We start from the raw sequence: 14,947 nt of genomic DNA on the forward strand, positions 1-14,947 counted from the left end.
CTATCGATCTATCTATCTATCTATCTATCTATCTATCTATCTATCTATCTATCTATCTCTTTGTCGATTCGCTATTCGTCGTTTAAATAATGATATATATGTATAAATGTATGGTTCGATTATTAATTAAACTTTTTTTAAAAAGAGGAGGTTCTCACCTTTCACCACCACAACCAGTCTCAGAAACCCAAAAAAATTCAAAAAATGAAAGAAGAAAAGGTTGTATGTGGAGTAGCATTTAAACTGGAAAATATTTATTTATATTTTGTTTTCTTTTGGTTTGGGAAATGTCGGTAATATAAATCGTATCCAACTATTTCCAGTCGTTATTTGTTTGTTTGTTTGTTTGTTTTGTATTTGGGTTGTTAATCTCCTTGGTCAAAAAAAATTAAAGTAAAAAAATCCATGCAAGTAAAAAAAAGGTTTTGTTATTTGTTGTTTGTTAATCGTGATTCCATTGATCATTCGGTTGATTGTTTTGTTTGTTTGTTTGTTTTGGTATATGTGTTGTTTAATAATAATAATAATCATAAAAAATTGGTTGTTGGAAAAATAATGAAAAAGAAGATTTGATTGACTTTTTTGGTTGATAATATTTAAAAAGTAGGAAGGGGGCAGTCGACCCCAACAAGAGGTCTAACCTAGCCCTAACCTGTAATCAACCAAAAAGGAATGGTACTAAACTGATTCTACATGATGATGATGTTGATGTTGTTGATGATTATGTTGATGGCGAGACAATCACCAAGTTCCTACTTGTTTGTTACTACAATTATTATTACGTCGTTGTGTTTTTGTTATTATTTTTCTATTTTTTTGTTTGTTTGTTTGTTTGGTTGATGTACATTGATTTGTTATTGTTGTAGTTGTTTAAAACTATTATTGAAAATACTTTTAAATATATATTTATGATTATTATTATTATTGGTTGCTTTGTTGGTGTGTAGTGATTTGTTGTTGTTGTTGTTATTGTTGCTGAGAGCTACTGAGATTTGGATTGAGTAAGATTGCTGCTATTGCTGCTGCTGATGCTATTTGTTGTTGTTGTTGTTGTATGGGTCACATCGTCATTTACTGTACGATGCAGGTACCCTTTTTCTTGCTCTTGTATTCCTTGAGATATTTGATTTGTTTGATATTAATCGATCCACGTCTCTTTTCACGAATGTAGTCGACGGCTTGTAGCGGATTCATGCCTGATTCAATGAGAGCAATCGCTACCAATACAGGTGCTCTACCTAGACCTGCTACGCAGTGAACTCCAATTGTTTCCTTGTTATCTTTTCTAAAAAGTGACAGTCATCACAAACAAGTCATGTTAATATATATATATATATTTATATTAACCAACTATCCTATCATATCATCTCATCTGTTTCTAATCTATCTATTCTATTTCTTACTTGTAAGAGTCTTTTAATATTCTTAGCCAACTATCTACTACTGCATCTGAAGGTGATCCACCATCTGGGAATGGTAAATCGTGGACTTGAATGCCGATAGCTGAAAGTGGCTCGGTTGAGTAGGTTGGGTCGCAAGCTCTCACAAGATGATGTATATTGTGTCTTTGGAGCTCCTGTAAATATGTATATGATTTGATTATAGTTGTATTTGTATTTGAATAGTAATGTGATCAGTCAAACTTGTGCTTTCTTGTTCTTGTTGATTGTATTGATCGTATCATTTAAACTTACGGGCATATATAGGGAAAGATTGTCATCGTTGGGTGCATCAAAGATGAGGAATCGGTGAGTGGTGCTTTCGACCACTGATGCTGGGTTTGGAAGTGTGCTTCGTACTCCTGTCATGCTTTCTTACATCTCTATCGCAGAGTATAAACTTATATTCGAATAAGGATTGTTTCTGTTCCTGTATAAGTTAAATAATAATAATAATGATAATAATGATATATAAAATAGTAAGTATTATTGAAATCGATATATAAAGAAGAAGAAGAAGAAGAGACGGAATGGTGATAGGTTATTTTTGTGAATGCGTGTTTGTTTGTTTGTTTGTTTGATGTGGGTGTTATGATAAAAGAAAACCGAGAAAAATAAATAATAACTAATGGAATCATACATATAGTATGTTGTTGTTGTCGTCGTCGTAGTTAAACAAACAAAACAAAACAATTACTCTTTAAATGATTGCTGACCGATTGATAGATTGATTCGCAAAAGCCAAAATCACTATCATATGTTTGTTCTAGAGTTCTGCCTGTCTGTCAAACTATCTTTTAGTGACTGCTGTGATCGAATGATTGATAAAGAAAAACAAAAGAGAGAGTTTTATAAAGTTGATTGTTCAATCGAATAGTAAACAAGGTGAATGTGATAACATTAATTATTATCAAATGACCGACCAATCACTAAATATATATAAAATATATAAAATCGTATATCTGACTCTTGAGAAAGAATAGTTGGTTGTGATTTGATTCGGTGATTGATTGAGATTGTGATTGAGTGTAAGACGAAGAGTTCACGTCTGTTTATATTTAAGAGGAGGAGAGGGAGTAAATTGTAAAAGACGAGATGGTTGATGATGATTGTTTGTTTGTTTGATTGATTGTGGTGAGAGATTCGTATCGTATTATTATTTACTTCTTGTGTTGTTTGTAAAAACAAAAGAATAAGAATAGAAATAATGGGATTAATAGTAATAAAGTAATAAGCTGTGATAGAAGAAGAAGAGAAAACAAACAAAAGCTAAATTTAAACATAGAAGAGGATTTCCCTTGTTTTTTTAATTTTTTTAATTTTTTTTTTGTTGCAACCAACGTTTCTCGCCCACCTCCATCCACTGGTCAATCAGCAGCTACCTGCAACAGGTATTGTAGAACGGTGTGTGTGTGTTAGGTTCTACGACTTACAAAAAAATACTATTATTACTACTCTACTACTAATACTACTACTTCGTTGCCAATATCTATCTATCTATCTATCTATCTATCTATCTATCTTCCTGATTATTATTGATTACTGCAATATTTATTCTCTATCTTTGGTTGATTATTTTATTTATTAAAAAGATAATAATAATAATATTATAAAAGTAAAAGTAAAGTGTGTACAATGTGGTTATATTATATTATTATCAGTTGTGAGCCCAGGTATCAAGAATGATTTATACACCACTTTTTAAGACTATAATACAAATTAATAATAATTAATTAATTTTCATCAACTTTTATTTTTATTTTTGGGTGCACCAATCTGCGCACTTAAAGAAAGTGTCGATTGATTACTACTATTGCAATATTCCATTAATTTTTTAATTTGAACTAAAACTAAAGAAGACTGAAGATTGTTGTCATCATCACCAGTCGTCACTTTAGAAAGAGGGAAATAATAATAATAATATTCTTACTCTTCTAAAAGAAGAACCTAGGTGAACTTCAAAAGATTAGATTGATCAACCAATCAATCAATGATTACCTACTAGTTTTTAATAATAATAATAATACATTAATACATTAAACAACACGACGCGACAATGACAACAATGATAAAAAGAGTATTAGGAGGTAGTCATAATAATAGTAATAATAATAATAGTTTAGAGATGAACAACAATAATAATAATAATAATACAATAGATAGTAGTAGTACTAGTACATTTGATGAAGCTGTACCATTATCACCGTCGTCACAGTCATCATTATCATCAACGCAACAACAAGAAAAAGGATCAAAATCAAAACCAAGTCCACTTGGAGATAAAGAAGCATTGGTTGCACAAATAGCATACACAGCAATACATATTGTAATCTACTTTGTATTGATGTTTAGAGAAGGCACTGATTTGAATGTAGCCATTTTCAAACATTTCGATGCATTTTATCTCATTTGGTCACATGCAATATTCATCATTACATTTTACACTTATTTTAAATGCGCCTATACAGTTCCTGGTTTCATTGGTGATAATACTATAAAAGGTGAAATTTCAATTGATTCAATTAATGGAATTAGAGGAAACATTAATAATCATAATATAAATCATAATAATAATAATAACTCAACTACAACTATAACAACTACGACAAATAATATTGAAGAAATGGATGAAATTGATAAATTATTGGATAAACAAGAAAATCAAGATAAAAGAGATCAATTATATTATTGTAAAATTTGTGATCATATGATTGTATGTCAGTGAACTATAATATTCATATGATTAAATAGTACTAACTATTTTTTAAAATTAGCCTATTAGAGCAAAACATTGTAGTAAATGTAATAGATGTGTAATTAAATTTGATCATCATTGTTTTTTTGTCGGTCGGTGTGTTGGTGTATTAAATCATAAAAGTTTTTATATATTTCTATTTGTACAAGCTATATTATTATTATTGGGATTACAAATTGTAAGAAGAGGAAGAACAATTATATATCCATTTTTAAAACATATTGATATTTACTTGTTTATTTTATTTTTTATTATAGGCAATAACAGGATTTAAAAATGAAGCAACTTGGACAGATTGGATTAAATCAAATATATTTATATTCATACCTACAATGTTGATATTCTCGACAATGTTTATGCCAATTGGTTTATTTGTATTTCATACGTATTTAATTTTCACAGACCAGTCTTCGTGGGAGGTAACAAAGCGATCAAGAATTAGTTATCTAAAGTCAATCAGTGGTGTAAGATATCCTTTTAGTCAAGGTATTAAAAAGAATATCGTTGCTCATTGGAATCAAAATTTTGGAGTCTATCGATGGTCACTACCATCTGACGAAAGATTAAAAGAATTGAAAAAGCGAAAAGAAAACTCTTTTAATTTATGGAATAATAAATATTACTCTTGTTGCTAAAAGGACAAGACTAATACCTGTAAGTACAATAACAACAACAAGAATAGTATAGTATTTATCTATTATATTATAGTATCGTACAATTTGGAATTTATTATTATTATTATTATAATTTGACAATGATTATTTAATACACTATAAATCAGCACCATCACTTACTCCAACACTTTTAGTTGTATTATCATCATCATCACCTTCATTATCTCCTCTTTGATCATTTTCAACCGTTTGTTGAATGATGACCATAGTTGAAGAATTGGTTGCAACTCCACTATCACCAATATTGGTATTACTACTCTTTTTGGTGATACGTGACATTGAAAAATCACTCTCTCCAGTGTTGGGTGTAATGTGAACCTTTTTAATGAGGTCAGAGATACCAGCCATCTCTCTCATCTTTGCAAGTATAGGGTTTCTACCAAACAATACCAGTATCGAATAACTATTCATCATTTCGATAAAGAAAAACGAGAGATTGAACCAATCCTGTGGTGTTTTATGTTTGGCCTTGTAGATGTAGAGAATGTTGAGAGTGGCCAAGACTGGTACCATAAAGTTGACCAACACCAACATCATGACCATCTTCATTCTAATGAAAATATCCAATTGTTTGTTGGATTTTCGGAGTTCACGGATCAATGTCATACCATAAAATGTAAATACAAATATGATTAAAATTTTTGATATGGCATCAAAGAAACGTGTAATCTGTTCATAATCGTATAGATCGGGAATGATATAATAGTTTAACATTATAATGACTAGAAAACCTGTCAATACAATGGCCACACCATAGACACATCGGTCTACCAATCCTCTCTTTCTGTAATCAATCTTTTGGTCTTTTGAAAAAAATGTTACACATAATTTAATCCATCCTCTACATATCCATAACCATGCCAACTATATATAGTAAAACAAAATATATTAATAAATGTATAAAACCATAATACTTTTTTTTTTGAATCTACTTACGGTATAAAAATGAACACCTGCAATAAACAACATGTATGTTGTTGGGGTTGCATAAGGTTCATCGAAATCATAGGCATAGCATATGATACCAAATGGAATTCGAAGTGCAAATGCACAACAATTTAAAAATAATACTACAAATGGAATGGATTTTATGGAATACCTGGCTCTCTTAAAGATTTTGGCACTCTCTCCATACTCTATATAGGTTTGATATGAAAATAAAAGTAGATTAAAGATGAATATCATCGATTCTACAAAAAACATTGTTGCTCCTCTCTTCATTTTTTTTTTCTTCTCTCTCTCTTTCGTTAGTTTTCTCTCTCTGTTTTGTTTAAAAAATTATTAATATTATTATTCTTGTTGTTATGTTTTATATAAATATTATATATAAATGTGTAAAATTATTAATTTAGTATTGGTTGTTGATCTGTCTCGTGATGGTAGTACATTGAATGAAGTTTGTTAGTTTATTATTATTATAAATATGATTATTTGTACAAGAAAAAAAGAAATAAAAATAATTATTGGTAGTGTGGATAATAATAATAATAATAATGACGATGATGAGATCGTAAGAAATGAATAAGGAATGAGGTTCTTTTCAATTCATTCATTGTGCTTTTGCCCCATTGTTTCTTAATTTTATCCTCTCTGTGACGATGAGGTGTGGATCGACGACAACCCAGCTCTACCCATCCTTCTTTCAAACCATGCAACTCGATACTTTTTTAGGACAAAGAGGAATTGAGGTTTTAATAATAACCAACTGCAACGGCAACGTCGAATCGATTTCTGCATCCAAACAGTTTCTGCGGCTCATCTTCAGCACAGCCCCCACTGACAATCATAACAAAATCCTGTGGATATTTTTGTGGATATTAATAAAAACTATTTTTTGGCAGAGGATTAGATTATTTATTTTTGATCAAAGCTATCCAAGACTTGTGGGGCTAAATCGATAGTTAGCCCCATTGCATCTTTAAAAACAATAACTATCTTTTGTAAATAGCTGAATTGGGCAAAAAGAGGGAATCTGATTTTAGAAATTCAAGGCTTTCAGATTTAGATATTCTTTAATCATTGAAATTATTGTTATTAATTGATAATATAATAGTCAATAATTTTGGTGAGGGTTTGTGATGCGATACAACTTTCATTATTTGTAACTATCCATCATTCATTAACCTTAAAGTTTAATTATAGCTAAAACCTAACCATCTCCAAAAAAACGAACCGTTAGAGTATTTGTGTAGTGACCCTAACCCTAAATTAACAACCAACGCTTCAAATAACCTGCAACTACTTTTTTTTATGAACGAAGGTATTCTCAACATTTTGTAACTTCATTATTTTAGAATCCTACTTGTTGTTGTTGTTGGTCTCTCTCCTTTTGATTTAGATCATACTATGGCGAGGGTATCTTATCTTATCTGTTGGTGGTCTCTGATAATACACGTAATATTGTTGTACACGTTTTATGTCTTTGATTGTTTGTTTATGATTCATGATCTTCCATCATCGAGAATCAGACCTTTTTATTTTTTTTTTGAGCAAGGTCGGAGCCCAAAAAATATCTTGGGAAGAGTTCTTGGTGTCGAAGCATCTCATCATGTTACTTTCCTAATCAAAGGGAAACTTCTCTCATTCTTTGTAAACAGAGACATACCAACAGTTTCGTCTGACAGTCTTGTCTTTTCTCTTTGGTTTACAAGTTGTTCTGTTAATAATATCGATTCTTCTATCATATCTCTTGGACTGGTCACCATCACTATAGAGGATCGTTTAAGCTCTCTATAGAGATAAGATAATACATACAGACAAGAAGAGGCTTAAGCTTAGAACAACAGAAGCAGAAGCAGCAAAAGAGAGAGAGATAGATACTACTACATAATAATAATGAAGAATTTAAACTAACTAGTAGATAGATATAAACAAAGTTATATATACATAATCAATTCATATTTTACAACCATACTTATTCCATATACATACATTCATCCTACATATACATACATTCATCCTACATATACATATAATCTATAATGTCAAGTAATAATTATAACAATAATATTAAAAATAACAGTCAACAACAATATAATAATAACAATAATAGTAATAGTAGTTACAATGAAAGTACTAAATTACTTGTAAATAATAATAATAAGAAAAAGATAAAGAAACAACAACAACAATTTAATCGATTTTGGCGACACATTTCAATTATATTTCAAATATGTGGGTTGTTGGCTCTAACATTTACGGTGCTGCTTGGGTTACGCGCTGACGGTGTCATTCATTTTAACTGGTGGATTGTATTCCTACCACTGTATGCAATTATAGTGATTGCGTTGGTGTCTAGTGCTTCACGTCCATTGGCCAATGCTGTCCCGTGGATTGTACGTGCTGTATGGTGTATATGGGTGCTTGGAGCACTCTCATGTGCCGGTATGATCACACTGCGACTCGAAGGAGTCGTGACCATCTCTACTACCCAAGTGGTCGCACCATTTTTCATCGTCACTGCTGTCACTCTATTGGCAGGCCTCTTTTCCATCCTCAGAGGTGTCTGTTGTATGCCTCCTACCCATGCTAATCGTCAACAACATATTCTAGGTGGTGCTATCATGATCCTCATAGGTATCACTGTCGTTCCATCCGTTGTTATGGGTACTCTACGTATATCAAATATTACCAATTTACATTGGACTATTACGTAAGTAAAATTGTAAATGGACACACATAAATCCATAAATCCATAAATCCAATTTTTTAGGACTTACATGTTAACATTTAATTTCCATCCGATTTTAATTTCCTTTTCCTTTTCTATTCTAGATTTATACCATTATGGATTGGAGATGCATTTGCAGGATGTGTCGCCTTTTTCTTGATGTTGTTTAGTGCTGGTAGTGATTCATCGCCATTTACAATGTTTCAAATACTTTCATTTGAATTTATCATATTGTGTAGTGCAGCATTTAAAGTGTTGTTTGCACTCGATTTTGACCGCGGTCTAGAATTAATGATCATCGAGTTGTTGATTCCAGTACTGGTCGGCGAGGTATTTTTGACATTATGTGGCGTGAATCTTCTTTTAAAACCTCCTAAACCTCAACAAGATGATTCTCATGATGTTGTTGTTTTAGAAGATGATGATGATGATGATGATGATGATGACGACGACGACGACGAAGATGATGACGATGATGAAGATGATGAAGAAGAAAAATTAGATCAAGAAAGTCCAAAACAACCACCACAAAAGAGATCAAGACAATCACCTTCCTCTTCCAACACCAAGAACAACAAAAACAACAATCTTAAAATCAATTCAATAACAGTTAAAAAAGATGTACATCAAATTCCAGATGAAGCAAATGCAGTTTATGTATTTGCATCGGATTAATAGATGATCATCTATTTAAATTAATTCCACTACTACCGCCACCTACTACTACTATTTTATAATAATAATAATAATATATTTGTTTGGGATCCATCTCCTTAAAGGAGAATCATTTACTTTTACCCTCAGATAGAAGGTAATAGTAATAATTAAAAATAATTAATAATATTAATAAAATCCATATGGGCCCCCTGCATCCTCCCCTCGCTCTGCGCTAGATCATATAGTATCTATCAGAGATTTATTCTTTACACAAAATATTGTAGTCCAAAAATTAATTTACTTGGCAAGATACAACGCCCATTTTACAATTGGGTATGAATCATTTAGATTTTGGCAAGGTGTTTCATTCAACAGTAACAATAATAGTTTTACAAGAAATAATGGTCCATTCAAAGGAACACTATCTCCATTGTATTATTCTAAAAATACTTCAAATATAAAACAATCAAATAATATTCTATATAATATTTATATTAGAACTGTGGTTTATTCAATTGATACACCGATCATTGATAGTGTTACCAATATTCAATTTGGACAGCCATCAATGGTTACAATCAACGGTAATCATTTCGGAAAAGATCAATCATATGTTTTAATAACAACAATGTAAATCACCAAAGTTAATTGGAAACAGTTTTAAACAAATTAGTTGTTTATTGGATGTTGTGGAACCTTTTTCCACGGATCAGTATAATTATACAGTTAATAATGTTTGCTGAAAAGGTTACAACAAAAGTGGTATCTCTTGCAAAAGAGTGTCCTAATAATTGTAGTAATCATGGAATATGTAATCGAATGCATGGTACTTGTAATTGTGACATTGGTTTTGACCTCTTATTGGATTGTTCATTCATCATCACCGACTAGAGGGTGAATTAAATTAAATTTACTTTTAATATTAATTTAATTATTATTAATATTAATTATTTACACAAAACTAAGCTATATACATTTATTTGTTACACATTACATAATCTGTTTCCTTCAGATTAATCTCCAAGAGAATGAAGAATACCTCTTCTCTTTGATATTTTTCTTTTGTTTCTTGGGTTTTGTGCACCAACCATTGTACAAGGTAACAAATTGATGGCAGCCTCCCAAGTGTTTACGATATTGTCATTGTTTAGTCGATCTCTTAGTGTATCAATGTCATTTACGTTTTTTGGTGCTTTGATAGATTCTACAATAGCCAATAACATAAAGAGATGTGTTTGTGATGGAAGATTATTGAAACTGTGTTGATAGTTGAAGAACATTCTTGGCGTACAATCCAATAATTTGTAATTATCAATGATCGATTCGTAACTGAGTGTCATGTCTTGATGAAAGACGACCAAGTCTTCAGTTACAAAGCCATCTTTAAAGAATAGTACAAATGGTTCATCGTCATTTAACAAATCAATCACATCATCAATCAAAACATCTTGTGATGACCATGCTGGATAATTAACATAATAGAAATTATCCTCTACATCACATGGTTCAAGTAAATCATTATCCATTCCATTATTATATCTATATTCTTCTCTATTTTCATATATTTGAATATAATCTTAAAGAAAGAGAAAGAAATACAAAAATGTTATTAACAAGGTTTGTTGTAGAAACATGTTTGCAACTCGGATTGGTATACTATACTACTACTTCAACTATTAATACCTACCCTCTAATAGTTTATCATGAAAATCTGAATCAGGTTGTACATAACTAATGACTGAATCCATTAAACTTATATTAATATAATATAATATTATGTGTTCTTACAATATTCTTGACAAAAAGGAACAATAATGCTTTTGGTTTGGAGACAAAGCTTCTTCAATTTAGACATCACACTTTTTCTTTTTTTTTTTTTTTTCATACACACAAGATATATATTTATAATTAATAATAATTAGAAATATATATATAATAATGACAAATCTAATAAATCAAAATGAATTAATAATAATAAGAGTATTAAAGAATAGTTATTTGATGGGGAATATATTTAGACAACTTCATCTAAATAGTAGGATGATGATGCAATGTAGTTTAAAGGATAATGACCCATTGTCAAATAGAGTAAAGATCAAGAGATATCATCAAATAGATGACCCATCATGGATGATTGCATACAACTATCAACTATTACTACGTTACAAGTTGGTGAGAAGAGAACCGTTGACAATGGATGCGTCGGCTGTCAAAGGAGTGTGTAGTGTGGCTGATCAGGTAGTATGGGATATCTTGCTACGTGACTATGCTCCATTATTCGAGAGATCATATTCTCTAGTTAACCCAATGGCTTCATTTGCTAAACTCGCATTGGATGCTATCAAATGTAACAACTTTATAGCTTTATCAACCTTGGCTAAACACTTTACAACTAAATGTATCAGTGGAGGAGGAGAAGGAGGAGAAAATAACAAATTGTTAGAGGATGGATTTAAAATATCAACTGGTGACATGTATTGGTTTATATCATCGTTTGAAATGTTGGATACGTTGATTAACAAGTACAACATTGATCCAATTGTATTTAGACCGACTAGAACGAATGCACTAGACATCATTCTTAAAGGTGGTGATGGTCAATTGCTAAAATACTATCTTTCAAACTATCGAACGTTTAAAGAAGAGGAAGATCAATACAAAGTTTCCTCGTATCATGCAATACAACTGCCAGACAAACCATACCTAAGTGATACATGGTCGGTTGCACTCTTTAATAATTTTGATGCCAATACTTTGGACTTTGCATTGGAACACTTGGTCTATAACGAATCACAGATTCGTTTAAAAGCTATTCATCCCCTAACAACAACAGGTCACCCAAAACCAATTACACAATCAACTATTGATAAATTAATAGTTTTAGATAAATTTAATATTTTTAAAATTACAAATAATAATAATAATAATAATAATAATAATAATAATAATAATAATAATCGTATAAAATTAAATCAACAAATTATAAATAATATTAAATTAAAACTTGATAATAATATAACAATCATTAATAATAATAATAGTGAATTTAAAAATCAACATTCATATTTATATATTATATTTATACAATGTTTAAATTATTGTGGTTATAATCATAATATAGAGATTGGTGATTTATTTAAAAATCTACCTACAAACAAGAATAATAATAATAATAATAATAATAATAATAATGAATTCCGAATCGATCAAGAATACTTTTTAGAATATATTCATAATACTAGAAAGGATGTATCAAGAGTAATCAATTATTATGTTGAATATGGAACATTGGAACAAATAGATTGGTTATTTGAATACCATGAAAAGAAAACCTTGCCAATCAAAACAAATGGAATGTTATTGGATCAAGCCAAATCATTTCAAACAATGGTTCATTTACGTGAAAAATACAATCAAGATTGTACAGTACTGGCAATAACCAATGCAATTAAAAATGTAGATGTGGAATCATTAAAATATATATTGGGAATAATGAACTATGAAAGTATCAAAGACACCAAATCACTCATCAAACTTGCCTATCTTTCAGGTAGTGTCGATATTCTCGCTGCGCTTATCGATGACAAAGTGGAACGTTTTAAAAAGAGTAATTTCCCAATTACAGAACAGTTGTGGATGAATAGGGACATGCTAGAGTATTTATTTAAACTCGATCCTAATCTTTTAGCCGAACGTCTTGGAAACTACATTGAAGGTATCGAGTGGTTTACAGAGTTTACCAATTTGGCAATCATTGCAAACATTGAATATGTGTTTGATAATGTATTGGAAAAGATACATTTTGCAGAAATTCCAATAGCAACACTGCACTTGATGTGTCAATGCATGCTCCATTACGGAAGGACCGATAAACTAGACTATGTATTACAAAACTTTGGTCATTTAATCCTACCCAAACAACCAGAGGTATTGGCAGCAAACATTGACAACAAACTATCACTCTTGTTGGATAATTGGTTTGAAATATCATTGTCTTGTTATAGAATACAGAGTATCGATTTTGTCATACAACTAGCCAAAAAACATAACCTTTATGGTGATAGATTATGTGCAAAAAGAAATTTTAGAATGATTACTACCTTTTTCTCTCAATCAATTGGGTCCATTGGATGTATGGACCTTTACAACAAGGTCATTGGGTATTTGGGTCAAGAATGGTGTCGTAATAATCCACTTTTTAATGTTTATTGTGTTGTTGGTGCAATCAATTTCAACAGCTTCGAAATTCTTCACCATCTCTTACTTTGTACCGATCCTCAAACATTTCAACATCAGGTTATTAAACAAAAGGGTCGTTCTTTGATTCATAGACCAATGTCAAATGTTGTCATTGATTATTTATCTCATTTTTATCCTTGTTGTTTTAACAAGAACAACAATGTAAAGGAACAAAGTGGACCATCTTTTAATTGGGCTAAATTTATTGGTAGTGAATCAGAAAATGATTTATATTCAATCCAAGAAAATCACCTTCAACATCGATACATGATAGAAAGCATCTTACAAATTGGATCAGAAGAAAAGGTATATCCAATGGCACCAAATAGAAAAGTAATCGAAACAGCTAGACAATTTTATCAATCTTCGCCTCAATACAGTTATTATTAAACCAACAGTTGTTGATTTTTATTTATTTAATAAAAAAAAAGATAATCATTAATGATGGTCAATAGAACTGCCACCAATATCATTAGTAGCACAAATGATAGGCATACTACAATGTTGATGATTTGCCAATGTGTTAATGCCTCTTCCTCTTCATCTAGCACTGAATTTGAATCATCACCAAGAATGAGTGCGAATCTTCCATCTTTCATTACATATTCCATAGTAATTACCTGGACATTGTTTTAGATATCTAGACACAACCTTTTCAGCTACTCTGATTGTTATATTACTTGATTCAAGAAGATTTGAAACAACATCCAATAAACATGTAATTTGTTTAAAACTGTTTCCAATAAACCTTGGTGATTTACATTGTTTTCCATAGATTGATATTAAAACATATGATTGATCTTTTCCAAAATGATTACCTTTGATTGTAACCATTGATGGCTGTCCAAATTGAATATTGGTAACACTATCAATGATTGGTGTATCACTTGTATAAAATGTAATCAATGGTGTGTAATATTTAATATTTGAAATATCTAATGACACCACCATTCTATTATAAATATTATACAGAATATTATTTGATTGTTTCATATTTGAAGTATTTTGAGAATAATACAATGAAGATAGTGTTCCTTTAAATGGACCGTTATTTCTTGTAAAACACTATTATTGTTATTGCTGAATGAAACACCTTGCCAAAATCTAAATGATTCATACCCTTTTAAATTCAATGATTGATTAAAACATTGATACATTTCTTTTGATTCGAATGCACCAATATAAGGAGCATTGGCTGTTGTTTCCATTTTTACATTGTCAATCATTAATTGCTTGACTAATTCATATTCTCCACCAAATAGAATAGTTGAATAGAATCTATCGTCACAGACTATTGAAAATGAGTTGGCGTTAGAATTAAATATTTATATTGTATTTAATATTAATACATACAAATATGAGGTTTATAAGTTTGAGTATAAACATCATCAACTGAAATTGAAATGGGTAGTTTGGTATCTCCAACAATAGCTGATTGGAGTTGACAAATAATCTGTGTTGATGATACAAATGTAATATTACATTGAATTGTTGACATATTAACAGATACTAT

At 30.4% G+C, this 14,947-nt stretch overlaps 7 protein-coding genes across 7 annotated transcripts; 3 read left to right on the forward strand and 4 right to left on the reverse strand.

The window, feature by feature from the left end:
• Window positions 1–966: 966 nt before the first annotated feature.
• On the reverse strand, window positions 967–1,808 carry DFA_00434 (putative protein tyrosine phosphatase; the record flags this gene model as incomplete). The annotated part of the gene is made up of 4 exons (XM_004358366.1): window positions 967–1,031; window positions 1,092–1,285; window positions 1,404–1,576; window positions 1,644–1,808. The coding sequence occupies 4 exons, from the start codon at window positions 1,806–1,808 to the stop codon at window positions 967–969; spliced, it is 597 nt and encodes a 198-aa protein (XP_004358423.1).
• A 1,696-nt stretch (window positions 1,809–3,504) lies between these two features.
• DFA_00435 (uncharacterized protein) lies at window positions 3,505–4,829 on the forward strand (the record flags this gene model as incomplete). The annotated part of the gene is made up of 3 exons (XM_004358367.1): window positions 3,505–4,152; window positions 4,214–4,252; window positions 4,452–4,829. The coding sequence occupies 3 exons, from the start codon at window positions 3,505–3,507 to the stop codon at window positions 4,827–4,829; spliced, it is 1,065 nt and encodes a 354-aa protein (XP_004358424.1).
• Window positions 4,830–4,964: 135 nt separating this feature from the next.
• DFA_00436 (uncharacterized protein) lies at window positions 4,965–6,089 on the reverse strand (the record flags this gene model as incomplete). Its single annotated transcript, XM_004358368.1, has 2 exons — window positions 4,965–5,732; window positions 5,805–6,089. 2 exons carry the CDS (start codon window positions 6,087–6,089, stop codon window positions 4,965–4,967), a joined length of 1,053 nt encoding a protein of 350 aa, XP_004358425.1.
• A 1,760-nt stretch (window positions 6,090–7,849) lies between these two features.
• DFA_00437 (putative transmembrane protein) lies at window positions 7,850–10,093 on the forward strand (the record flags this gene model as incomplete). Its single annotated transcript, XM_004358369.1, has 5 exons — window positions 7,850–8,520; window positions 8,643–9,195; window positions 9,318–9,349; window positions 9,544–9,825; window positions 9,943–10,093. 5 exons carry the CDS (start codon window positions 7,850–7,852, stop codon window positions 10,091–10,093), a joined length of 1,689 nt encoding a protein of 562 aa, XP_004358426.1.
• Window positions 10,094–10,208: 115 nt separating this feature from the next.
• DFA_00438 (uncharacterized protein) lies at window positions 10,209–10,943 on the reverse strand (the record flags this gene model as incomplete). The annotated part of the gene is made up of 2 exons (XM_004358370.1): window positions 10,209–10,771; window positions 10,883–10,943. 2 exons carry the CDS (start codon window positions 10,941–10,943, stop codon window positions 10,209–10,211), a joined length of 624 nt encoding a protein of 207 aa, XP_004358427.1.
• Window positions 10,944–11,133: 190 nt separating this feature from the next.
• Window positions 11,134–13,824, forward strand: DFA_00439 (uncharacterized protein; the record flags this gene model as incomplete). Its single annotated transcript, XM_004358371.1, has 1 exon — window positions 11,134–13,824. The coding sequence occupies one exon, from the start codon at window positions 11,134–11,136 to the stop codon at window positions 13,822–13,824; it is 2,691 nt and encodes an 896-aa protein (XP_004358428.1).
• A 174-nt stretch (window positions 13,825–13,998) lies between these two features.
• DFA_00440 (uncharacterized protein) lies at window positions 13,999–14,932 on the reverse strand (the record flags this gene model as incomplete). Its single annotated transcript, XM_004358372.1, has 3 exons — window positions 13,999–14,386; window positions 14,554–14,725; window positions 14,788–14,932. 3 exons carry the CDS (start codon window positions 14,930–14,932, stop codon window positions 13,999–14,001), a joined length of 705 nt encoding a protein of 234 aa, XP_004358429.1.
• Between the last annotated feature and the right edge of the window lie 15 nt (window positions 14,933–14,947).

Source organism: Cavenderia fasciculata, assembly GCF_000203815.1.
Source record: "Cavenderia fasciculata unplaced genomic scaffold Scf_Dfasci-F-a-25c12.r2-5, whole genome shotgun sequence".
NCBI lineage: Eukaryota > Evosea > Eumycetozoa > Acytosteliales > Cavenderiaceae > Cavenderia > Cavenderia fasciculata.